At 47.9% G+C, this 26327-nt stretch overlaps 1 protein-coding gene across 2 annotated transcripts in view; it reads right to left on the reverse strand.

Annotated features, from left to right (window-relative positions):
* Positions 1–26327, reverse strand: part of TNR (tenascin R) — a 400251-nt gene that overhangs the window by 75462 nt on the left and 298462 nt on the right. The window contains exons 3-4 of one of the 2 annotated variants that reach the window (XM_045983701.1): positions 7267–7828; positions 4416–4892 (exon numbers count right to left, since the gene is read on the reverse strand). In XM_045983701.1, the coding sequence (XP_045839657.1) occupies positions 4416–4892; positions 7267–7765 (976 nt within the window). In that variant the 5' untranslated portion in view covers positions 7766–7828. Of the gene's footprint in view, positions 1–4415; positions 4893–7266; positions 7829–26327 lie in introns of those variants that run through there. The other variant, XM_045983702.1, reaches the window with a different exon arrangement.

Consider the following 26327-nt stretch of genomic DNA (forward strand, 5'->3'; position numbering starts at 1 on the left):
AACTGCACTAAGATCTTTGGGATAGCCTGGCGCCTGGACCAAGGGGGGATGAGTTTATATATAGAATCTGTTAGCGCTTTGCACAATTCTACTGAGCATGTATTGTACACCTGGCACAATGCCGAGCACTCTTGTGTGGACTGTCTCGTTTTGTCCTCTCAACAACACCACGAGATAGGTATTATTATTATGTCTGTTTCACAGATGAGGAAACTGGTTCCCACCATCAGCAAACACAGAAGCAAAGATTTCAACCAGGCAGAATGGCTCTAGAACCTCTTAGCCAGTACACAATACCACTTTATATTTGCTCGGCATTTCACAACCTATAAATCATGTTCACACACACCATATAAATGAAATGTGAAGAAGTCCTTTCATGGCAGCCCTATGAGGTAGACTGGATAGATATAACTGTCCCAATTTTGTAAATGGAGAAACTGAGACCCAGGTTAAGGGACTTGCTAAAAGTCAGGGAGTTGGGGGAGAATCTGCTCCCAAACCCAGATCTTCTACAACTAGTGTTCTTTCCCCTACAATTTGTAGGACGGCTTATGGATTGAGCCTGATGCTATTTTTCATTTATACATAGCCATCTAATATAACTACTGTGAAGGAGAGTTCAGACTGTTCTTTAAGATACGAACGAATTCCAGACCGGGGCTTAGCCTAGAGGTAAGAAACTTATTTTAAAAAGGATTCTCTACTGCCTGCCTCTTGTGATTCAACACAACCAATTCCAAGTTTCCTAAGTGGGACTTCTCCTGTCATAGTCACAGAAATGGCTATTCCAAATTTCAAGCCATCAACAACTCTTAGGGCACTTGGGACAAGTCAGTGTATTTCTTTTTGGTTCCTTCTTCCAGAAAATAAAGTTAATAATGATCCAAGTGGAGAACTTTGGGATTTTAAAAGAAGAAGGGAGTGTAGAAGGATTTTTTATCTTGACAGCTTAACTTGGCAAATTTTTTATCTTGAGACCTGAGCCTGGTGGTTAACACCACCTTCACTTGCAATGATAGAGCAGCAATGGTCTTTGTGGTGGGAGTACTCTTGGGGGCCATGGGCTCAGTGGAAGAGGCCATGACCACCGGCACTCGCCCTATAACTTAGCAGCAGCTGTGTACATCGGGGACCAGTAACTCTCATGAGATGAAGTGATACTGAACTATTAAAAGCATCTGTAGAAGAGCCCTATGCCTTGATTCAGTGAATTGAGGATGGAAGCGAAGTACTCATAGTCTTTCTTTGGGGTTCCACCTTTGAACTTTGGGCAAGAGCAGGCAGTTAAAAAGGAATAAACGGTGGCTTGAAGAATTGGAGTTGCTTTATCTGCAAAGATTCACGCAGTTTACTTTCTAGATCCTGCCTCAGTTGTGCACGCAGGAGCTGAGAGCAGTTGGAACCAATTGCGTAAAGCGTCTTGCTCCAAGGAGCGAGTAATTTCAGGTGCCAGAGGTCGGGCTGGCTGCAGTGTGGGCAGAGACAGAGGCTGACGTTGATGGGTCTCCACAGGTCTGACTGAAGTCCAGGGAACAGCAGTCTGGATCGTTTCAAGTCCTGCTCCGGTGGTTCTTTCCTGCTGCTGACTCATGGGGAGTTTCGGCCAGTTCACCAGACAGATGCTGTGCTAACCTTCACTGGGGACAGATGTGGACAAAGTTTAACGTGCTTCTCTCCTCCACCTCCAATGCCTTAAAAAAAAAAATCATTTGACAGGGTTCAGCTATACTATCAAGACTATTTCTTTGTGTATGTGGCTTTTATAATTTTCATTTTTCAATTCTGCTCTACTTAGCAACCCAGAGAGGATTAAAGAGTGCTAGAAGTTGGTAGGAGACCAAGGTTCTCATTCTTGCTCCGCCATTAATTAGCGGTCTGGCTCTGGAAAATCTTTCTGTCTCTCTGGACTGCTGCTTTTTAAATTTGTAAAACGAGAAGCCCAGTGCAACTTCTTTCTATGGCCTGTTTTGAGCGTTCATATTCATGACTTTTTTATTCTATTATCTTGACACGGCCAGAGAACAGAGGCAGGAAGGCTGAGATTTTGTCCTAGGGCAGGCTATGGGCAAAGATGAAGGCTTGGAGTCAAATTTAGTGGCCTAGTCAGTTGTATCCAAGCTCTGGTGGTCTAGGGGGCTCAGAATGAAGCCCACACGATGGGCAGCTTTGTGCCGTGGCCTTGCCAAAGAGAAAAGAAGGACCCATGTAGAGGTATATCTATGGATCGCCACGATTTCACCTTCTTTCTTCTTCTCTCTCCTGTCCTCACTCCTGCTGGCAAGGGAAGCAGTGACGCCGTGGTGTGCACATCTGGCCAGAAATGTCAAACAGTGGGTAAATAGTCCCCTCTCCCACAGCCTTCTCTCAAAGAGCAAGCGAAGTAGCACTTTAGATAATGACCCAGATACTTCTCTGGAAGAGACCTGTGGTACTCGGTTTAAAAGGCAGGCACTGAGAGCAGCACCTCCTGCAATGAGCGGTGGCTGTGGGGTTGCTATAGAAACAGGTAGAGGTGATGCACCTGTCCTTCCTCGCATGCTTCTAGAACCTGTAAAATCATTCATCTGGGGCTTTCAAAGTCTTCTTCAAACAGCACACAGGGAAAGTGTTGGAGGTAACACGGGTTCACAGTTTGGACTCCATCCAGCTGCTGGGTCTTCCCTGAGTGACAAGGTGGGTTTATCTCCATTTCCATCTGAATCCAGGATTGGGTCAAGATTTTGTTTGCAAATGGACCCACCCTTGTAGAAAAGCAGGGTCAGGAATATGGCAGGAAATGGCAGGGTTGTACAGCCCAACGAAGATCTATTCTGTTAAGAAGCAGATGGGCTACAGAGTAGCCATCCAGAGCAATGTCTCAGGCTGACCCTTAGCATCCTCTGCGGTGGCCTCCCAGAGCCTCGTCCTGTGGCTGGAACCCAGGGCCATCCCTCAGCCTCCTCTTGCCAGCAGCTCCCTCGTGACTTTGGATTCAAACAAGGCTTCACGTAGCGACGAGGCTTAACTTCTGCTTGAATTCTCCTTTGGAACAATTGCTATAACAACTACATGTGTTTTTAGAAAGACATTTCAGTTCAGTAAACAAAAGGGGGAGGCTAAATGAAATAAAAATGTGGAAAAAAATGAAGGAATGTGAAAAAATTTTTTTCCCTAAGCAGTGCGTTACTGTTTTGTTTTTTCATTATTGCCATGGATCTTGTGAAAGAAATTAAGTTGAAGTCACAGGTGCAGGGACCTTGTCGGACTGGTCCCCTTATCCAGGTGGGGAACTACTGGCGGTGCTGAAGACCAGAAAATCAATGAAGCCGACCTCCCAGCAGACAACCCATGAGAAGGTTTAAAGATATTTGATTGCTGTTATTTTTTATTTTAAATCCTCCCAGTGGGCCCCTGAACCCAATGTTACAGATTCACTCGTAAATGGAAAGGATCAAGGTCAGTCACGTAACCTGATACACAAACAAAATGTATCAGCAAGAGCCACTGATTCAGTCAGAAAAGGATGAGCAATAACAGTGAAATGATGAAAATCATCTAATTTTAGATAAAAAAAATCTCCAGTGAGATATGAATATTTTCCCCTCTGCTGGATTTAGATCTTCATTTCAGGATATCACCTTTGTATCAGCTTCCACAGCGTTAGACTACGTGAGGGGTTGGTTCTAATTTGCTCAATGTCCTCAGGAACAAAGTGAGTCACAACCTTTTGATATTCTTTTTTTTTTTAATTTTTTTTTTAAATTTTAAAAAATTAAAAAAAATTTTTTTTATTGCCTTTTGATATTCTGTACTAATTGTTAGAATGTGAGTTGTTGTTTGATGCCTTTAGGATTTTATTCCTGTTTACATTTAATTCCTTGCCTATAAATACTTTTTTTCTGTGTGGACACTAGATCATTTCATCAATTAGAAAGCTCTGGCAATATGTAAGTTATGAAGTAACCAGTGTGCCTGGCTAGTCTTGTTTGCCGTGGACTAACCGCCCTTTTGTGCAGTAGCATGGAAAAGGACATGTTCCTGGAATATGGCAAGAGGCAAGGGGGTCCCCTGGGGGCAGGTGGAGCTCTCAGCAGCCCCTTGAGCTAGAGAGTGGCCTTGCCTAAGGTGATCCCGCGGCGTGACTCTGCTTCCCTCCACTGCGAGGACAGTGGAATGCTGTCACCGTTGGTAGCACTGCTTTTGCTCTAGTCTCGGTCAGAACTTTCAGCCTGAATTTGACCATTTCTGGTGTCTGCCTTTCTGTCTCATCAATTGTGACCGACGCAAGAAACCGGCTCTCTTGGAAAGCAAATGAGCACAACCCAATTGGGAATTCCTTTGCATGAAATACACTTTCCCTCCCATCTCTCTTTCCACCCCTGGTTCGTTTGCCAAACGCCCTCTGCAGCCCCCCTTCCTACCTCCCGTCCTACCTGCCGAGCAGTCAGGGCCCTGGTAGCCATCTTCGCAGAAGCAGAGCCCCTCCTGGCAGTGTCCTCGCCCGCTGCAGGCATTCAGACACCGCTGCTGACTGCAGTCGTCCCCCACGTAGCCCTCCTGGCAGAAGCAGGTGCCATTGGCACATCTGCCCTTCCCCGAACAGTCCCCGGGGCATCTCAGCTCGCTACAGTCCTCGCCTGTGTAGGGCTCTTCACAGACACACTCTCCATCCACGCAGAGCCCCCGGGAGCTGCAGTCTGTCGGGCACCGGAGCTCGGAGCAGTCGCCCCCGCTGTACTCGCTGTCACAGACGCACTGGCCATCCACGCACACACCCCGGCTGGAGCAGCCCAGTGGGCAGTAGGGCTCAGAGCAGTTCTTGCCGAACCAGCCTTCATTGCAGATGCAGCCGCAGGACTGGAGGCTAAAGTTGCCGTGGCCGCTGCAGTGAGGGGTGTAGTCCAGTTGTCCTGGAAGGGTCAAGGAGGAGGTCAAAGGGAAGCAGTGGCTTCTCCTGTAAGTGGCACAGGGGGAGGGGTGGGCACACACATCTCTCCTCACTCTCTAGTTAGATTTGGGCGGCTGACCATCAAGGTCAACCTAGATTGGTACATACCCAATTTCGTAAACAATTTTCACCCAATCTGGGTTGCCTGTGCCTCGCTTGGTGCTGGGGGCAAGGAATGAGATCTGGTGACCTGTCCTCCAGGAGCTCACCTTCAGTGTGTCTTAGCTTGAGTCCCCTGGAGGGAGACCTTGGATGAGGGCTCAGGTCAAGGGACTTACTAGAAAGTGCTCCCAGGAGAAACTGATTAGGGAGAGGGGGAGATAGGGGAAAGAGGAGCCTAAGCCAGGGTGCGTTAACAGACGGAGTCCCAGAGAGGATAACCCGGGTTTAATCCTGCAGGATGCTCTGGTCACAGTGCAGGTCCCTGACAAAGACCCCCAGGAGCGGGCTGTGGGGACTGATGGTGACCCAAGGGGAGGTAGGCTGAGCGCTGAGGCTGCTATGCAGGGCAAGGTCATTTGTGCTATAGACACTCTTGCTCCCTCTCCTTCCTGCCATCTAACTAACTTGGCTCATTTATCACAACTCAGCACTGGGGTCACTTCCAAGACTTCCCAGAACTTCAGTCTCATTTCGTTACTCTTCGCTCTGATCTTTTTGGATTCTATGCATATTTCTGTCCCAGCCCTTTCCACACCATAGCTACAGGGGTTAATTTATCTGTCTAGCATGAGTCAAATAAACTAATTAAGCAAACACGAGCCCAGTACCTGCTTGGCATCCTTCTCTGCGCTTGGCTCTGGGGAGATGAAATCAAGCAAGTTACAGCCTTTTAAAATTCTGCCACTTTACCTAGCCCCATGGTCTGAAAGGACGTTACAGACATTGCTTTAACATAGTTCTTGGTTATGGATTTTTCCACATCTGCCACGGAGCCCGGTAGGAAGCTGGGAGAAAACCCACTCAGAGGCTGCCCAGCTGGGCAGTGAAGAGTTCATGTCCATGGACACCTATGACTTCCCTGTGTTCCTCAGGTCCACTGAAAAGGCAAAATGGCCTGAAAGTTCTCACCAAAGAACGGGAAGAACGGGAGACGGAATGACTGGACTTTGTCTTCTTCACGTTGTTTATTTATAGTTTTGGTTATGAGCCCAAGGAAGAGGTGAGAAAACTTGGGAAATATTTCACCACACAGAAACTGCCCCGAATTTTGGTGTGTTATCCCTGCCACCTCCTGCTTCTTCCCTGTGAAAGCCTCCAGATACCAGAACCTACAGAGCTGAAAACCGGAACCCGGGATAGTTAGATGAATCCCTTTCTCATTAAAGAATGAATGGCATGGCTCTAAGGTGCCTTGTAGTGAGAGGACTGGACGTAAAACGGGACTAACACAATCTTTATTTGTCAAGGGTCAGCCGATAGCTGTTGCTGCCATGGGGCTTACCAGAAGCCAGATTTTCATCTGTATAGCCCTAATTCTGTATGTAGTAATCCCTGTCATTGTCATTTCTCAGCATTTGTAGGTGGGGAAAGAAGGCACGGGTTATGTAACCTGCTTAAATAACGGCTAGTAAGTAGCAGAGCCAGGATTTGAACTCAGGGAGTCTGGCTCTGAAGGTGTAATGACCCCTCCCAGAGAGGTCAAGATAGTAATTCCTAAGTGTTCCCAGTCAGGGGGTGGGTGAGGCGAGAGGCAAATCCAGAACCTCAGCCTTTGGGGGCGTGGAATCAGCTCTTCGAGTGCGTGTGAGTCTGTGCGCGTGCACGTGCGAGCAGGTGCATGTGCGTGCACGCGCACCCATGTGCGCGTCTGCGGAGGGAGCTGAAGCCCGCATCCTGCGGGAGATGAGGCCAGGTCCTCGGAGACCTTAATGACTATCATTTACTCAGATGGGAGAGAGGCTGTGGCTGAGCGAGCAGAGCGCCCGCGTTCTCTAGTCCCCGAGGTTAACATGGAGAGATATCAATTCAACAGCCTGTGAAAACCAAAGATGAATGAAGACAGACACCAAATTCCCTGCTCGCCACAGAAGTTGCTGCGCTGAACCGATGTACCATTACCTGACTCATCCCCCCCAAATCAGGTTAATGTATTTCAGACTGACTGAGCAGCGTAGAGAATGCCGGCCCCGATTCCCCCGGGGAAGGACCGCATGTAGATGTGAGACGCGGTGGCAGAGAGCTGCAGACGTGAGCAGAGCAGCGCACTGTTCCCTCCGTGTGTGCGTGCCCGGAGGTGCTTATTTCGTGGGAGAGGCTGCCCCGTGGGCGCACTGTCCCCCCCTCCCCCGCGCCTCGGCTGCCCCTGTGGGGACCCGCGCGCCCCCAGCCCCTACCTGTGGCCGCGCTTTCTGGGCAGCAGTTGCTGGTGCACTGGTCCCGGAGCAGCGACACCTCCCTCTCCAGCATCTCGATGCGGCTCAGCAGCTCCTGCAGCACCCGGGCCGAGCCGGCGCAGGGGCAGGCCTTTTTGGGGAGGTTGATCCTGTGGGTGAAGGTGACCTGGCTCTCGTGGTCCGAGGTCTGGCCCGTGTATTCCGCCAGCGCCTCGTCTTCGGCGCTCACCTCCTGCTCGGCCGAGGCCTCCAGCCCGGAAGAGCAGAGACTGTCCAGGGGCACATTAATGTTGTACACGTGGTTGAAGACCATTGGCTGCTCTTTGCCGGAAGCGCTGTAGTTGGCCACACCTCCTTCCTCCTCCGCCGCCTGTCTCTGGACCCCTTCGGTGGTGACCTCCAGCTGACATTCAGAGGGCTTGAGCAGGGAGCCCAGGAGGATCAGGTTGACGCCAAGGAGCATGTTCTTCAGGACCACCGTTTCCCCGTCCACCCCCATTCTCTCAGCCAGAGCTCCGGGTTCGAGACCAGCCTGCAGCGCACAGCTCGGAGTTGTGGTAATCTGCAAGAGAGACCGAGGAACGAGATGACCCCTGAGAGCTGCGCGGAGCACCAGGGCTGGGCGAAATCCTACAAAGCTGTAGAGCAGGCTCTTAAGATTTTTCACGGGTAGGCTGGGAAGGGACAGTAGCTGTCAGGGTCACAGAAGCCCAGAGCTTTGTCCCCGAGAGGGATGGATTCCTGAAAATGGACACTGCTTCTGCAGAAGGACATTCTGATTTCCCAAAAGGCTTATCTAGAATGCTCGCATCTGAGCCCCATGGTGGGCAAGTAGGCCCAGCCCAGAGGACCAGTGAGGACTGACGCCTGGGGGTTGGTGGTTAAGCTATTCCTCCAAGGAGAGCTCAGAGCTTACTTTCACGTCTGGGTGAGAAGTACGATGAAGGGTACCACGGAGCCTCAGGCATACCCTCATATTTTCCCACATATTTGTTAGCGAGGGGCCCTACCAGCCACTTCAAAATAACTTAGGAACTCCTCTAAGCCCATGTATTCAATACGAGTTGACTTTGGAATAACCAACCAGGCAGATAATGTAGTTCCAGGTAATTGTGGTTGTTAATAATCCTTGGGTACGTTTGTGATTATCAGAGACTGTGTGAGCCGAACTTTCTTTTAATCTTCTCATTAGTTTAGTCCCGGTGCTTTGTGACCACGGGGTGCCTTTCTTCCGAGGTCCTGTTTAAATTGCTAAAATAATGAATTAGCTCCTCTGCTGATTACTTAGTCACCAAAACCCACAGAGGATGAGAAATTTACTGTAATGCAAATCAGTTTTGCAGAAATTATATTTCTTTTTTATCCCCTATGTAAAAGAGGAAAGAGGCTTACAAATTTTGGTTCTAAAGGTAGTGTTAGAGCTTCTAAGAAGATTAAAGATGGAGGGATGGGGTAAGGCTAGCTGGGACTGAGAGAAGACACAAATGATGCCTGATGCCTAGTGATGGGGCTTGGCGGCCAGACTGGGCTGTGTACCTTGCATGTGACCTTCCTGGCCCTGGGGACAGCCCTAGGGGGGCTGATATCCCCATCTCATGATGGAAGATATCCCCATCTCATGATCCAGGCAATTCTGCCTGGAGAGGTTAAGATTTGAATGCAGGCCTGATGGACTTTCACAGACTGAAAGCCTGTCTTCCTAACTGCTGTGCTCTATCTAGCTCATTCCTTGAAAGCATGTTCAATTTTCTGTTGTCTCTGATGGTAGTTGTGTAATTCTAGGATCTTCCTGGGAATATTGAGGTTAGAAAATTTGCTAGGGTCAGATCCAATGTTCCTTCCTCCGTGAAGCCTCCTCCTCTCACCTTTTCCCTCCTGTCCCTTCATCTGCTCTCCCCAGTGAGGCGAAGTTAAGCCCCTCTGACAGCATGTCTCACGCTCGACCTGTGTCTCCTTTGCCTGGTTCTCCGCACCTGGACTGCTAAATCGATTCTGGTCAGACCACGTCTTATCTGCAGCATTTGATGTGTGCCTAGGGCAGCAAACGTGCTCAGTATGTGGCTGTTGGATGAATGAGCGGACGCCTGGAAGGATGAATAAACAGATAAATTAACGAGTGAATGCCCAGGGCTTTCATTCGTGAGCAAAGGGCTGAATCATTCTCCAACTTATTTGATCTCCTTCCATTATCCACAAGTTATTCATTATCCTTGTCCCTTTCAGTTCAACTGGACAGTGTCTGATGGTTGATTTTGGTAAGAATGATCTGTATTAGTGACTAGTATAAAAACCACATCTCATTACTCAGCCTTTATGTTATATATTGAACCATAGTCTGTCCCTGTTTCCAGTATGAAGAGGAAACAGAGCAGAGCTGTTAAGATCATGGACACTGGAGCCAGACCATCTGGGTTCAGACCCAGCTCCTTCACTTCACTTCACTTTTCTAGCTGTAGGTGGATCATTTAACCTCTGTGTGCCTCCATTTCTCCATCTACACAATGGGGATTATAATGGTACCTACCTTACAGAATTGTAGGGATGTTTGATTATTATCTGTACAGTACTTGCCTAGTACCTGGCATTAATTGAAGTAAATAAATATTGTTTACAGATATGTAGAATAGTTGTTCTGCTTCTTCCCCTATCCAAGGACTGCCCTGAAATTGCTGGAACACACGAGAAGTCTCATCCGTCAGGGGACACCAGGAAAGCCCAAACTTAGCATATCCTTGTTTGAACAAGGGAGAGGTTCTTGGAGCTAATCTGGGACGAGGTGATCCAGTGGCCACATCAAGATAAGGTAAATCAATCTTGGGGAAAGATAGAGTGATGTGTCTGAACCAAATTACCCTCATGGCTGTCAACTCTTTCCAAGGCCCTCAATCTAGGGTGCTGTTGGCTTTCTGTCTCCGGGTCCTCAGCCATTGCCTCCTTGGAGGGTTGCTTCTGCCCCTTCTATCACTGAAAGCTCCCCAGAACGGCTCTGCTTTCAGCCACTGACACTCACTCTCACACCGAAGGCTGAGGAGCCTTAGTTACTTCTTTTACTAAACTAACGTTGGTTTGTCTGATCCATGTTGCTATTGCTGAATAGATTTTTTTTTTTTAACCCAGGAACTGTAAAATTATCCCATAAAACCCATAGCATGTAATGCAGATTTGTTTGCACATAGTTGACACTCAATGAATAAGTGAAAGAATACATGATGTTATAACTGGAAAGGAAGACAAGTGACAGGCAAATTAAGAGGGAAAAATGGCAGGTCCTACACTTAGATCCAAAGTGACCACTGCAGAAGTATCTATGGAGAAGAAGTTTTAACTGTATGTGTGAACGGCATTTATGACCCGAGTCAATTACAAACTTAACTATGAGTCCGTCGACAGCATGGTATTTGTAATCTCCAAAATCTTATTTAAATTTAGGCTTTATGAATTAAAACACATAACAAAGGAGAAGGAAGGGGCTGTTTCGCTCTGTACTGCACGAATCATTGACCACTTCTGGGTCGCCAGGATGTTGAAGAAACTCAGTCTTGTCATATGAGAGGGTGGAACTTGGCATTGGACCAGGGAAGTGAAGACTCCCAAGGTACATTGGTTCCTTTTTCATTCATTTGACAGATATTTATTGAGTATCTACCATACGCTTGTTCCTTCATTCATAGAAGTCGCTTTCAGGTGTGTTTGCACATGTGTGTGTGCGTGTGTGTGTCAGAGGGAGGGCAAACAATAAATAGTAAAAATAATCGTGTGCAAGTATCTCTTGCTTTTTGAGAGTTGGCGTTATGCCACCTGCACTTGGGAGAGACCTATATTAGTTCTGAAAAGGGTTTTTACATTTAGGAAATTAGGAAAAAAAACCAAAAATAGCGTTCAGTGTTGATTCTGCTGTGCACCGTGATGGAGGCAGTGTGTACCCCAAGCAGTGAGAGGGATGGATGCTGTCCCACTTCCCCTAGGGATGACACTCAGCATCTTAGCTTTGAACCACAGGAACTTTGAACTGTGTCTGTGAGCATCTGTACTTTATCTCAATTTATTTTGTGTGTGCATTAGCAAAATGTGTTCTAAGGTGTTAGAAAAGCCCAAGAGAGGTAATTTTTTGGGTTTGGGAAGGCTCAAAAACTATTCCATATGAATTAATGGTACATGCTTCTTCTCTTTATGCCATTTCAACTTATGAAAGCTTTCATAGGAAACTCTACTTTCAGATAGCAGAGAAACCTGTGTACCATGTATAATGTATCATATAAGGCATAGCATATGGTATTTGATGTATGATGATACAGCATTCATTAGTGTGTGTTTGTATCAGCAAATGTAAGTGGAGAAGACTAAAAGACGAGGGGCCGGGACACTAACAGGGCAGGAAAAGTCGTGCTAATATTACAAGGCATGGTCAGGGAAGGCTTCTCTGATAAGGTGACAGCTGAGCAGAGACCTCAAAGAAGTGGAGTGGTGAGCCAAGCAGATGGCAGTGGAACAGCATTTCAGACATAGGGAAAAGCAAGTGTGAGGGCTCAGAGGCAAGATCTGGACTAGTGAGTTTGAGGGACAGTGAGACTGTGGCCAAATGAATGAAGGAGCAGATGTGGGGAGATGTCAGAGAGGTAGAGACGGCCAGTTCGGATATAGCCTTATAAACCACTATAAGGACTCTGCCTTTTACTCTAGCTGGTTGGTCACTCTTCTAAAATGCATCCCTGACCAAACACTTCTTATGACCTAGTCCCTATACTTTTTCCTTTTTTAAGATTTTATTTATTTATTTGAGAGAGATAGAGCATGAGCAGAGGGGAGGGGCAGAGGCAGAGGGAGAAGCAGACTCCCAGCTAAGGAAGAAGCCTGATGCAGGACTTGATCCCAGGACCCTGGGATCATGACCTGAGTCAAAGACAGACGCTTAACCAATTGAGCCACCCAGGTGCCCTCCCTCCCCCACCCAGTCCCTGTTCTTGAGAAACTCTCAGTTTTGTGGAGATGATGAAGACACAATAAATAGAATAACAATGCGATGTGATCATTACGATGACCAACACATGCCCAGAATGCCCAGAGAGGGCTGCAGGTAATATGACTCAGGGACAGCTACACAGACGGGATAGCGTAATTATTGGTGCCCTTCCGCCACATACTCCCCGCCTGGCTTTCCAGACACATGGTAGGACTACGTTTTCTGGCCTCCTTTTGGTTTGGTGGGGCCATGCCACTGGGATTGGCTGATCAGTTCTGAGGAAGTGATGTCTGTCCCTTCCACGCTGGCACCTTCATTGCTGATGAGAGACCCTTCAGAGCGCTCCCTCCCATAGTGGCTGGCAAAAGTGTGTCATACCCAAGAAGACATCACGTTTGCTGAAACTCTGACATGGACAAGCACGTGCTTGCTCTATCAATGTCAGTATTTGAAAGGTCGTGGAAAGCTGAAGGATTGGACTTCTATTTGCCAAAAGGTCCAAGTAGTTTCCACCAAGTGAGGTAATCTACAAGGAAACCAATTTTGGCTCCATTTAGAGAGTAGCTTTTCTAACAATCAGAACTACTGAGTTGTCATGGTGGGTAGTGAGCTCCCTGTCACTGGAAGTATTCAGGCACAAGTGGAAAGTCTGCTTAATGAGAACGCTGAAGATGGGCTTTCAAGCATTACATGAGAGGATGAGCTAGAATGGACATCACGGTCTTCTTTTTCCTGATACTCTCATGTGGCTTTGAGGAGTCTACTCACTATAAAACCATATTGGCTTCCTAGGGCTGCTGTCACAAATCACAGCTGAGTAACTATGAACTCTAGAACTTTTTGTCTCACAATTCTGGAGACTACGAATCCAAAATCAAGGGGTTAATAAGGTTGGTTCCTTCTGAGTGCTCTCAGGGAAGATTGATACCTCTCTCCTATCTGGCAGTCCTGGCAGTCCCCGGCTTGTAGGTGGGACACGCCAAGCCACGCCTCCACTGTCGTATTGTCTTCTCTGTATCTTCACGAGGTCATCAGTCACATTGGATTGGGGCCCATCATTCCAGTATAACCTCATCTTTTTTTTTTTTTAAGATTTAATTTATTTATTTGACAGATAGAGATCACAAGTAGGCAGAGAGGCAGGCAGAGAGAGAGAGAGGGAAGCAGGCTCCCTGCTGAGCAGAGAGCCCGATGTGAGACTCGATTCCAGGACCCCGAGATCATGACCTGAGCTGAAGGCAGCGGCTTAACCCACTGAGCCACCCAGGCGCCCCCAGTATAACCTCATCTTAACTATATCTGCGATGGCCCTATTTCCAAATGATGTTGCATTCTGAGATACTGGGGATGAGAACTTCATTATATTTTCTTTGTAGGACACAACTCAACCCATAACAAAACCAACAGCTAATTGGGCATTTACCAGGCACCAAGCTCAGTGTTTTTCTTATATTATTATATTCACTCCTGACAATAATTCTATAAGCTAGGGAGGAGTGATGTTTAGGGGTCAAGATATTTAGCAGCTGGCTTGGCTTGGGCCACAGCCAATCAGAAAGGAGGCATCAGTCAGTCAGCCCCTTTGTAAACAGGGAGGGCTCTGCGGTGATTTTGCTAACATGCTAGGTCCTCTTTCTTTCCATTATTCGAGACGAGGAAAATGAACTTTGGGAAAGACCAAGGAATTTGACCAAGATTGCACAGCTAATGAACAGAGGAGCCAAGACTGAACGCGGATCTTGCTGACCATAGTCTGTACTCCCAACTGCTGTTTTCAGCGAGCTTTAATTAGTGGCCACATACCATTCTCATGAAAAGACTCAGAGCTCTTAAAAATCAACACTCTCCTCTCCCGGGATCAGATTTAGGACATCTTGACAGCGATGACTTTTAGCTTAATGTTTTCTCCACCAGTGCAGGCAGCTACCCTAGAAACCGTGTTAGTCTCTCCTGCTGGGAGGGAAGGCTTGTCTGGTGGGTTCTTTGTTTAAAAGTGCCTGGCCTCCACCAGGTCCCAAAGAATCAAGAACAATTCTAAACTAGTAAACCTTGATCTTGGAGGAGTTGGGGACACTTTAAAAACTTGTCCTTTCCAAGTAGTTAAGGAGACCAGGACCCTCAGAAGTTCGTGCTGGTGCGCGCTCGCCCAGCTCAGCCACAAGCCACCCCAGACCACACCACAGGCCCCTCTGCTTCTCTCTTGTGTCTACACTTCCATGTGGCTTAGGTGGCTGCTCTGGGGACTGGTAGAGACAGAAGGCAGAATAATAGCGTGGAGGGCTGCATGTTTCTCACTTTGTCTGACGTTGCTGAAGGGAAGGGGAATGAAATGGACATTTATTTAATGCTGACTGAATAAATACGTCCTACACTGGGCTAAGCTCATGTCTCTTCATTATTTCCAAGTGGCTTTTCTTTCTCGCATCCCTGAAACCTCCCTTTCTGCCTTCATTCTCTACCTCCACCTCCCATTCCAACAAAGAATGTTGACTGTTCCACATGTGGTCTCTCTCTGTGGCGCTCTTCAGCAAAGCTGGTGGACAGAACTCCGAAGCTTCCTCTGGGGAAGGCCTGGCCTCCTCTTGTGACATACCCCTGAAGGCTGCATTCCATATGCTTGTCACCTGTAGAGGGGCCCCACCTGCTCTCAGCCCCACCACCTGGCTTTGGTGCGAGGTGATGGCATCACCTGTAAGCTAGATGCCAATTCTGTTATGAGAGGTGACCTAGGCTGGAGGGGACCAGCAGAGACTCGCCATCCCCCCCATCATGGTCTTCCTACCTCTCAGATGGCTCATCCAGCTACAGTTAATAAGACTCCAGGACCAGGGCCACGATGGGCCAGTCAGAGCAGCGATGTGTGTGTGTGTGTGTGTGTGTGTGTGTATGTGTGTCAGGGGGGACAAGAAGGGAAAGCCGAGGAGGTGGAGGAGGGAACGCGGGAAGCATGCCAAGCTGGTGAGAGACTCTGACAAGACTTCTAGAGGCAGAGAGAGCAAATGTAAACCTGAGGGACAGTGATACACCCGGGCCTCAGCGCTACACCAGCACTCGTGAGCAGGACAGATAGCTAATGACCCTCGGAAGGAGAGTGCAATAGAGTCACAGTAATTCGATAGATTGATACTCAGGAAATCCGTGTGGGGCCATTGATTCATTTCCTCCCCCGCTTCCTTATCAGTGCAATTATCGGGCCAGCACCAGAGGAGTCTCTGGGTAATTTGTATGAGGTGGAGAGCAGGCCCATCCTCCAGGCGAGCTGGTGCCCAGCGGCTGAAGTGCTTACTCCTCTCCCGAGGCCTGTGGGCAGAGCCTGGCTCACCGATACCGGCTGGAGCACCTGCCCCAGCCAAAGCCGGTCTTCGGGCCTCTTTCTGCCTTTGGCCTCCTCCACAGGCCCTCGCCTGGCTTTCTTTCTTCACCTTGAGGAGTTTTGCGGTGGTTATGGAAAAACGCACACAGAGAAGGGAGAGGAGAGCTGGTCTCCAGAAGGTGGGGGTGTGGGGCGGGTAAGGATGGGGAGGTGACCAAGAGGAAAGGCCACTGGTCACTCACACTGAAGCTATGCCTTTGGGGTTTTTCTTTTTCCTTCCCCCCCCTCCCACTCCCATGACTCAGAGAGGAGATGCAAGAGATGAAGAGAGACAGAAATACCTCAGGAAAAAAAACAACAGGAGAGAAAAAAAATGAGCAGGTAGGTTGTAGGACTGGAGAGCAGAGGTGATCTCCAGGGGTGGGCGGCCAGAGCTCTGTTTGGATTTTCTAGCTTTGGCCAACCTTAGTCCCTACTCTGTCCCTGGGGTGATTTATAAACCAGAACTGTATCTGTGGAAAAATGACACTCTTTTTTGTGATTTTTTTTTTTTTTTTGGTAAGAATTAGTTTAAAAATAGTTTCCTCCCTGCCGTTGGGATGCTCTGTCACTTGGAGAAAGAGGGTAATTATGAAAGACGCGGGTGTAATGTGATTACAGCCGGCCCCATTGTGTCAGTGGAGGCACAGTCGGGGCTGCTGGGAGAGCTCGGAGCCCGCTGTCTCCCTCAGCACTGGGCCTTTATTGGGCCTGTCAGATTTCTGAAAAGAACCCGAGGGCAGAAAACTCCCTGCAGTCAGGGCCCGTGGCTGGCCCTGAGCCGTCAGCAAGGACACAGAGTGGTATGGGAGGAGACACGGAGCCAGGCCAGGGCATCACCTCCCACTGGGTCTGGCCATCCCCGACTCCTGAGCGGCGTTTGCCTTGCCTTGCCCCGGAGTGAGCATCAGCACAGAGGGTCTGTGGTTCCCAGTCCCACGGACCCACATTTGCTCTCAGCACAAATGGTCATAGAATGTGGGTAGCTTTGTGTCAGTGTGGACTAGAGAAACCGCAGCATTTGGGACGGGCAGTCTGGCTTCTGGTCCCCCTCCTGCCTCCGTCGGGCTCTACCTCTGAGACTTCTACCTGGCCTGACCTCCCAGAGCCATGCCTTCATCATCTGAAGTATAGGGTCTTGAATATCAGTCACGGGAACTTTACCAAATGAGTAATAAAGTCTCAGGATTGGAAGGGGGGGCGTGAGGTCATCCCAGGTTGAATTCCCACTGTACAGTACAGCTGGCAAAGTTGGGTAGGTCTTACCCCCCGAGGGCACTGATTCCCTTTTTGGGGGAGGTAGGACTGATAATCTGCCTTCCAGGCTGGCCCAGGATTCTTGGTAAATGGAGAATCCATTTAGCTGAGAATGTATCCAATTTTTGTTGACCCTAGATAATTCTGTAGGGTATTTGAACAATATATATAAAATATAATACATCACTAATAATGTATATAATGTGTTAATATATTTAAATGTAGTAATATATTATGTTAATACAGGAATAACACATCGTAACATCTGTAGAATATTTGAAAATACATAATCTAAAATATTAATAATGACCTAATAGATTATATGTTAATATATACCATATTAACATACATTAATTATTGTAATATATTAACAATATTATATAAGACAATAATACATAATACTATAATATAGTATAATAAAATATATATTTATATTTATTTTTGGATATAGTCCTGTTCAATTCTCACAATGGTCCATGCGATTATTCCCATTTTATCGATGAAACTTTAAGTATGGAAATGATTTGCACAATTACACATAACAAGTTAGAGACGCACTAAATCCCGAGCCCATTTCTAGACTCTCAGTTCAGTCGTAGATGCCACAGCCTCCGTATATCACTCGCCTCTATCCTTTGGAAGTAGGTCGAAAATAATTAATAAATTCCTCATAAATTTCCACCCTTTGGGTCACAGATTCTTCCAAGAGTCTGACCTTTGTGCTGTCATTAATGTCTATTTTTCACTGGTGTTTCCTGAGCTGAGAGAACACCATGTCACCATTTGTTGTTCACGTGTTCTTCTTGAAGAGTCATCATATTACTTTTATCTTCCTCTTCTTTACATTTAATAAAAACGCAGTGACGGGATGCCTGGGTGGCTCAGTCACTTAAGCTTCAGACTCCTGATTCTGGCTCAGGTCGTGGTCTCAGGGTTGTGGGATGGAGCCCCTTGTCGGGCTCCACACTCAGCCCAGAACCTACTGAAGATTCTCTCTCCTTCTCCCTCTGCCCCTCCCTCCCACTCCCACTCTCTCTCCCCTAAAATAAATAAATCTTGTAAATAAATAAAATTTTTAAAATGGAAAGAAGATTGCCTTATAAGAGGAACCACCCACCTAAAAGCATCCCAAATCAATGGCTTTTATTTCCCACCTAAGATACCCCTGAGAAGAGAGAGAGAGTGGTCTTTGCACTCATGGGGCTCACAACCTGGTTGAGAAGACTAGAATCATACCCCTGACACCAAAAGACAAAGCAAGGCGGTCTGTTTTTCTTATTACACTGGAGATCCTCAAGCCAAGTTCAAGAGGTATCTCTCACACGGTGAACAAAGCTAACTGTGGGAGCAGCGGCCAGAAAAGTCTTCTGCACATGGTGGTCCCAGTCCAGATGGAGGCAAGGGGTTGGGAAGGTAGACGGAGTTGTGGAGGGCAGGTAAGGAGAGGGGAGAGGGGTCAAAGGGTGCAGCATAACCAGAGTTTATTGGAGAACCAAGGCCAAAAACTAGGTAGTTCTGCCTCTGGAGGGACCATTTTCAGTCTTTCAAAAACTTAAAATTAATTAAAACTAGATTATTAAAAGAAAACTTAGGTGCCCTGTGTGTGCTCTGAGATCAGGGAGCTGGCCATGTCTTTGCACTGATTCCAGGGCTTGATGTCCATATGCCTGTGGTCTTGGAGGCCAACTCAGGGCCATGCCAATTTATAAATTTGAGCTCTGAACTTCGAAGTTATTATAACTGTAAATTTAGGAATTGTTTGCTTGAGCCTAGGGCACTGAAACCTTTTAGAAACAGGCAAATCTTAGGAGTCACCTGCAAAAATTACGCTCACCCTCATCCAGAATACAAGATAATTCATCCACTCTAAAAATGCCCAATGACAGATTCAGATATCAAATTCATGCTGTTTCCAATTATATGACATAACTATGTTGGAGTCGATCCTTCCAGCAGGAACTGAATAATTGCTTTCATATCGGATGTCCATTAATTTCTTCAGATGACTCGTGTATTGGAGGCGGCAACTTATAAAAGTTCAGCTCTAGAGGTCTAACGGAGTTATTTTCTTCATTGCTTAAATTATGTCTTTTAGAGCATGAAATAGTACCACCCTGACCCAGAGACGACACACAGGTGAATTATATTTTCTAGAGCATGAAATATCATCACTATCTGCTCACCGACGTTCGAGGGAGTTCTGAGAGTACCGGTACATGTGGAGCACGACTGGCTTAATTAAATTCAGTTACACGCTGATTGCACGTCAGCAACAGGGCTAGGTTCCATTCGAGATGTCAGGGGTGAGCTAGAGAAATCTCAGGTCACTCCCTGGGTACCTGGCAGGGAGGGACTCACACACCAAGAAGAAACAGGAGACCGTGAGGAGGGCAGCATCAGGAGTCTGTGGGAAATGCTTTGGGGAGCCCAACAGAAGGAAGCATTTCAACCACAAGACTCTCTAGAGAAAACCAGTGGGGAAGAAGGGGGTCTTTGAACTGGGTCTTGAAGAATCGGGAAGCTGTGGAAGGGAGGAGGCGGAGGAAAAGGCAGCTGTGGGGGGTGAGGAGTAGAGATCCAGGAGAATCGTGCTGGAGAAGGGGCCATCTCCACCGTGGTCGTGGCACAGGGGGATGTGTGCGTGGTGTTCAGGGATGAGGACAGCACGTTGTCCGAGAGCCTTGACTGGCATCTGCAGAAACTTGCCATGTCCTCCGCGGCCCGTAGGGCCCTCCGCGCCTTGTAAGCAGGGAGTGACATGATTCGGAGACGCTTTGACATCTGCCGCTGCGGTTGGCGCCAAAGATGAGTACTAATCTGCCAGACTCAAAAGATTGTTTGCTTGTCGTTTATCTTATTTTGCAGTTATGTAGTCAGTAAGGCTCAGATTAGCTTTCCTCATTACTTTTGAGAGTGGTTTTTCAGGGTACATAATTTCTTAAATTCCTCTGCTCGCACTCGGTCTTGACAAAATGCATTTTGTTCTCCATTAAGTTATACGGCATCATCTTTGTTCATTATTGCTAAGAGGAGGCTCCCATGGAATGCCGATGTTGTTTGATTAACTGCTCGATTCAGGATATGTATTGTAAAATATGGGACTTTCCCGTGTTTTTGATCTGAATAAAGGAAAGAATTGACCATTTAACTATGAGCAGCTGCTTTTCGGAGTTGGCGCTGAGCGTGGCTGGGCTGCTGAGGCTTTGGTGAGCGAAGCGTGTTTTGAGGGCTCCCGGAGTCGATGCGTGATCCCTACACAGAGAAGTCCAACAGAGCCCACAGAGGGTGCAGAATGTCTCCGGTGGGCTTGGGTTTATCCCTGCAAGAACTGGAGCTTGGTGTCCTGTTCCCTTTGGGGGATGCTCTCCTTCCTCCCTAGACAGGGGAGGGAGCCATGGTGCACAGCGCCAAGGGACTGAGTCCCTCTCCAGGCACACGCAGCAGCCCCTGAACCCTTCCATGCGCCCTTCCAGACCCTCTCTCCACCTTTCTCCTCCCTCATCTCTCTCCCTGGAGGCTCCCTCGTCCTTGGCTTGGGTCTTCTCTTCCCGCGGAAGGATAGCTATAGCTGGAGTCGGGAGGAGAGCAGGGTCCTGGCTTCCTCCTGGGATGTCGCTCAGGGCAGCAGTGACCCTTTCAAGGTGACCTCCTCTACACCACTGACTCTCTTTCTAGGTTCTGGTAACCTCTCTGCAAGCTCCTGTCACCTCCACTGGGCCTTAAGGGTGGTTAACAGCTCAGCTTCTACTCACCCTAGTGGGCAGAGGCAGTGTCCTCACTGACTGAGCACTGCTGTCCAGGGCTCATGCTCGCGAGAACCCACAGAGACCTGGCTTCCTGGGGAGAGTGGTTTACCCCAGGCATTTCCTCCCTTCCCCAGTTCGGCTTAAAATTTACCTGTCCTCTGTGCCTCATTCCTTTAGTAGTCAAATGCCAAAGTAATACAAGATACAGTATTGGCAATAAATTAACACCTTCTGAAAACCTATTTGGAGACAGGTAGGCCTTAGACCATAATTAACAGTGACATTTTCATTTGAACAACAGCCTCATCTAACCTAACAGTGGACATGGTTCAGTGTGGTTTCATGCAGTCACAGGGAATAAGATTCATTGCCTGTGAAAGGTTTCAGCATCTTCTCTCACATTGATCTTTCTACCTTTCTCCTGTTGAAAAGCACTAAAAGGAGCCAGAGGACCAGAACCCCTGGCATTTGCAGAGCTCAGTATAGATTACAAAATGCTTTCATAAACATCATTTTGGTTCATCCTTTTGTGAGTTTTGTTAAGTATGTAAGATAGGTATATTACCCCATTTTACAGAGGAGTAAACTGAGGCTTATTCCTGGGAGTGACATGCTATGAAGCTGATATCAAAGAAATCGAGTGTTCTTAGGGTAACCTCTGATCCCTTTATGGGTTTGAAGGAACTTGGTTCACATCTCTCTGAGTTTGTTTTCCTTATAGGGAAACTGGGGAAATAAAAATAATTATTAGAAGTAATTATTAGAAATAATATTAGAAATAATAATAATGAAGGCACAGGTTAATTTATTTCTCAGCAAAAAGTATGTTCTACAAGTTAAAAAGAGAAATTTCAACCTTCTACTTTATCTACATTTTGGCTACTTATAGGGGCTTTAATACGCAGTTGGCTGGGCAGGTAGGGGCAGGGGACTCATGGACATTGAAGGTCAGCTGCAGGGCTAGACAGGGGGAGGGAGTCTGGCAGCAGAGGCCCAGAGGGAGTGGAGAAGCCCAAGCTATAGTCAGTGCATAGAGAACTTTCTCTGTTTCTTTCTGTTTACACAACAGCTCTCTTCTCTAGGGCTGGAGGACTATACTTCCAAGAAACTCAGATTTTCCTAAGAACAAATCAAAACTGGATCCTTTCTTTGGAGTTTTTATTAGGAAAACTACCCCTTTGATCCTATTTTCATTATCAAAGAGGATTCCTGGGGGTGGGGGGAATCATGATGAGGGTTCCCCCTGCTGAGCAAGACACCAGCTGATTCATTGAATTAGAAGCCTAAGCAGGTGAGCTCTTTCCTGAACCAGAGCTGAGAATTTTCCACGCCTTATTCATCAGCGGCAATGTCGGAAGATAATTACGAGGTAGGCCATGACATGCCCTCATTCCTGGTCTAAGATATTATACCTTCATTAGTCTAGACCTGCAAATATGTGTCTAGAATGGCCCGAACTTTTCATCTGCAAAATGAGTCCACAGTAATAAATTAACAATGGTATTTATTGTCTTTCTCTAAAATAGCAAGATTTCTGGGCTTTGCATAGAAGGTTGAAGACGTGGCTGGGTTTGTCTGAACCAGCAGCATTTGATTAGGAAGGGAAACTCCCACCAGCTTCAACAAAGCTGGTCATAAGTGGCTACACTACCTAGGGTCTGCACATGGTGCCCCACTGGGATACATTTGTGGGACTGTTCTGCGGGGAAAGGGAGAGCTTTCTCCAACCAACGCATACATATGCCAGGCACCTGCCAGGCACTCCTCGAAGGCTTTTGCATATTAACTCATTTAATCCTCAAAGCAACCATACAAGTGACTACAATTATACCCATTTTATAGATGAGGAAATTGAGTGGCAGAGAGGTTAAGTGACTTGTCTAAAATCACAAAGCCTTAAGTGAGGGTACCAAGATTCAAAGTTTTTGAATGCCAAAGGATGTAACCAGTAGACTAGGACGCCTTCACACCACAAAGAATTTGTGACAATGACCTCTCTCTCTGAGCTCATGTCGAACTTGTTACTACACTTAACAGGGTAGTTATCTGCAGAGTTGTTTCCTCCCCGTGTCCGTCCCCAGTCAGAGAGTCCCTAGAGGGCAGGTCTGTCATCTAACTATCTTTTGTCTCAGCTTATAATACAGATCCTGAAGTTTTGGGGGCCCTTTATCTAAATATGTATGTACATGCACACATGATGTAGCTCTGGCCAGCCTTACCTACTTAGGTGTCCAAGTTTTCCCCCACACATTGGTTTCTACTGTTTCCAAAGTTTCTGAAATTGCCCTCTGTGCCATGTTATTCCGGAGAACCACTGCTGGGAGTGTGTGAGGTGACCCTGGGGACTGGGGACAGGCTGTCCTGCTAGCTAACAGCACAGTTTATTGTTAGGATAATAAACATCCTGCCTGTCCCTTTCCAGGCTCTCTCACTGATAGTTTCAGGATTATGGGTCTTCCCCCCTCTCTTCCCTTTGATCACTGCTGCCTGTCACATTGTTTCTTATTATTGACCTTGGTACCTGTCAGACCACTCACACCCCCTAATTGTCTTTGCCTGCTGCTTGTCCATCTTTGCTGAAACCTGGTTTCTCTGATTACACGGGCCCTGTTATCTCATGGATTTATTTGATTCTTCTCAGGAATGAAGGAGTGATTTGGGGCCTTCTTTGCCCTTGGATTTGACAGACGTTGTTGGCTGTGAGCCGGGTCATCGATGGCCCCCTCTGGGGACCTCCTCAGGGAGACTTTAGAGACGGGTCACTGCCTGGTGGGCAGGGCATCTGCCTTGAAGAACGCATCTCTCTGTGTCTCCTGCCACTTCCAGTCACTGGCTTTACGAAACTGAGCAAGTCTTGGGATGACTCCGGGTCTCAGTTTCCTTACCTGTGAAGTGGGAATTATTGATAGTGAGAATCAAGTCTATGTGAAAATACTGTATAAACTATGACGCGTCACGTCATCGATGGGACAGCGTCAGCATCACTAACGTGTGGTTCCATTTCTATATGGGCTGGAGGTTTGTTGCGGGACATCCAGCTGTGGCGGCATTTTTCCTCCCCAATTTTGTGTCAGCCGCAGCAGTTAGAAGGGTGCATAGGTTGGACAGTCAGTCATCATGGGGAGATAAGTTAGTCATTGTGGAAATGAGAGAAACGCAATGGAGGATGTTCAGGTGGTAACGAGTGACAGATGCTATGGTGACTTTGTGGTGCATTGTCTCGACCCACCACATTGAAGGGGACTGTCATTTCACGCAGACGACCAGTAACTGAGGGAAGGGTCTACTTTCTTGGGTGTGAAAGGGCAGCGTGTAGCTCCCTGGGAATCACAGGTATTCCTAAATTATTCCTGGGTTGTTCCTGGCCTGTGCTGCATCCTTGAAACTGGACCCTAAAAAGGGGGAGGGACACTAGAGTCAAAGCTATCCAGTTGGCTATAGAAGCTGCGCAAGAGACCTAGGAGGCCAGTGTCAGGTCCAAGGCCAAGGGCCGGGGTGCTATCCTGAGCTGGTCTGGAGCATGATTCTGGGCAAGATTGAGGTGGGTCATGTGACATGTCCAGGACACAGCCAGCGTCTGCTGAAATTCACAGAGCTTGTTTAAAGCCACTAGGGTCAAAATCAAGGGGAGAGGAGACCCATCAAGAGAACGGAGATACAAATGCCATGTGTCCCAAGGGTAAAGGTGGGTGTATGTGCCAGCCAAACGCTATATGCCTTGGGAGTTGGAATAATCACCCCAGTGGCCTAAAGCTAAACCAACAAGTCTATATTTTTTAAATATTCTTTTTTTCTGATTAGAAAAATAATCCATATTCATTATAAACGAGCCAGAAAGGTGGTGTTGTTAATACCCTGGCCCAGTGAAAGTCAGTAGTGATTTTAGTATATTAAAAAAATTTTTTTTTCTCTATGTTTATTCACATAATTGAGACTGTACCTTTTAAAGTCTAGTGAAATAGATACTCAGGACCAACAAAATTCCTTTGTTTGCTACCTTGGGGGAAGCGCCGCCCAGGGAGGGCCTGGAAGGCAGGTCTAGGGCCAGCCCGGGTCCACATCAGCTGTCGGGCCGCACCGTCCTGCTGGTGAGGCAGACGCCAGGCCTGGTAAGGCCGTGGTGGGGAGTGGGGCGGATCCCCACGAGGGAGCAGCTTCTGTGTTTTTCCCTCTCCCCCTGGCACCACGCACACTTCTCTGCCGGCGGGGAGCCCAGGCAAGTGTTGACAGGCTGACTGGCTTCCTCTGCGCGCTTCTCCTCATTAACGTGTGTGCAGAATCATGTCTGAACGTGTAGTGGTGGCGGGAACATTGTGTCTTGATCCCAATCAGAATCACGGACCAGGTCCGCTAGAGAGAGCCCTGGGGAGAGAAGGGTCTGCTCCTCTCCTGACCCTGTGATTTCTGACCAGTCTGAACAGCTGAGCCTCTGTCTGGGGTGGGAATGCCTGGAGCAGGAGAGAGAACAGACAGGACCGGCGGGGGATGGAAGCCCCTGGGTTTCCATGCGCCATGCTGCACCAGCCCGGTTCCATCAGAGGGAGCTGGGAAGTGGCCACGTTTGAGTGGAAGTGGGAAGCTGCTGGCTGAGGTGGAAGGAAGGCTCAGGAAGAGCTTTGGGGACCAAGACCGTGCAAGGAAGACCAATTCGAAGACCCCGGAGAGTGACTCATCCCAGAGCGCTCCGAGCGTGCTGCAAGTGCCAACATCCCTGTGGGTTTGGGGAGGACGGAGTCTCACTCCCTCGGAGAGACTGACAGCAATTCCAGCCCAAGTGGGATAAGCACAGCTCCGGGCTCAGGTCTGAGGATGTTACTTATCAAGTCGTTTCCTAGGATCTTGAGTTAAGGATACTTGAGGCGCGAGGTAAGAGGGTGTCATAGGTGTGGGGCTTGGGAATCCAAGGGCCCAAAGTCGTTCTGACACATACTAGTCACGCGATCGTGGGCAAGTTCCAGCTTCAGCTTCCTCCTCTGTAAAATGGAAGTGACGATGCTCTCTGTCTCACAGGTTGTTTGAAGTATTTCATACATAGTAGGTATGAAGTGTTTGACACCGGGCCTGGCATGAAGAAGCTCTCGAAAAAATGTCAGTCTGCCTGACTGTGCTTCCTGAGGTGCCAGGCGGGACTCAAGCTGGAGGAGTTTGACTGAGTTCTTACCGTCCGAGGCATTTCGCTATAAGGACCCTGAGTAATTCATGGGCAGTGACCAGAATTGGTTTTTATCCAAACCTGTGACATCACCTCCTGAAGCGGTATGCTGACTCGTCATGAAAATGACCTTCGGGGACACAACTGGGCAGGGCGGAAAGGCAGGCGGCAGCCGTGTTTGCATCCTTCCTCCGTATACATTTCCACAACCACTGTACTTGGATTTGCAGAGGCTAGTGTTTCTCAGCACCCCCGGATCCTGGGAACATAGAACCCCTGTGGCCCTCCCTCCCAGGGCTAGGACTCCCAGGGGGTACTGGCGTTAGGCAGCTGCGGGGAGCCCAGTGGCCATGGCTTCCGCCCCCTTGCACCCCGGGGAACGACCAGAACCACCCCCTGACTGGGCCTCAGCCTTTACCACCTGTAAGGCAAGGCCTATTCCAAGGCCGCTCACCACGATGCTTTTGTGAGGTCTTAAATCAACCTGGAGCCAGCCTTTGACTCCCCAGGAAACACTGCCTTGGGAGCCTACTGAGATCACCGAGGCTCAGCCTCCAGAAAGTGCAGTGGTTGCATTTTCTAATTTAATGATCT

This window comes from Meles meles, chromosome 17 (assembly GCF_922984935.1).
Source record: "Meles meles chromosome 17, mMelMel3.1 paternal haplotype, whole genome shotgun sequence".
NCBI lineage: Eukaryota > Metazoa > Chordata > Mammalia > Carnivora > Mustelidae > Meles > Meles meles.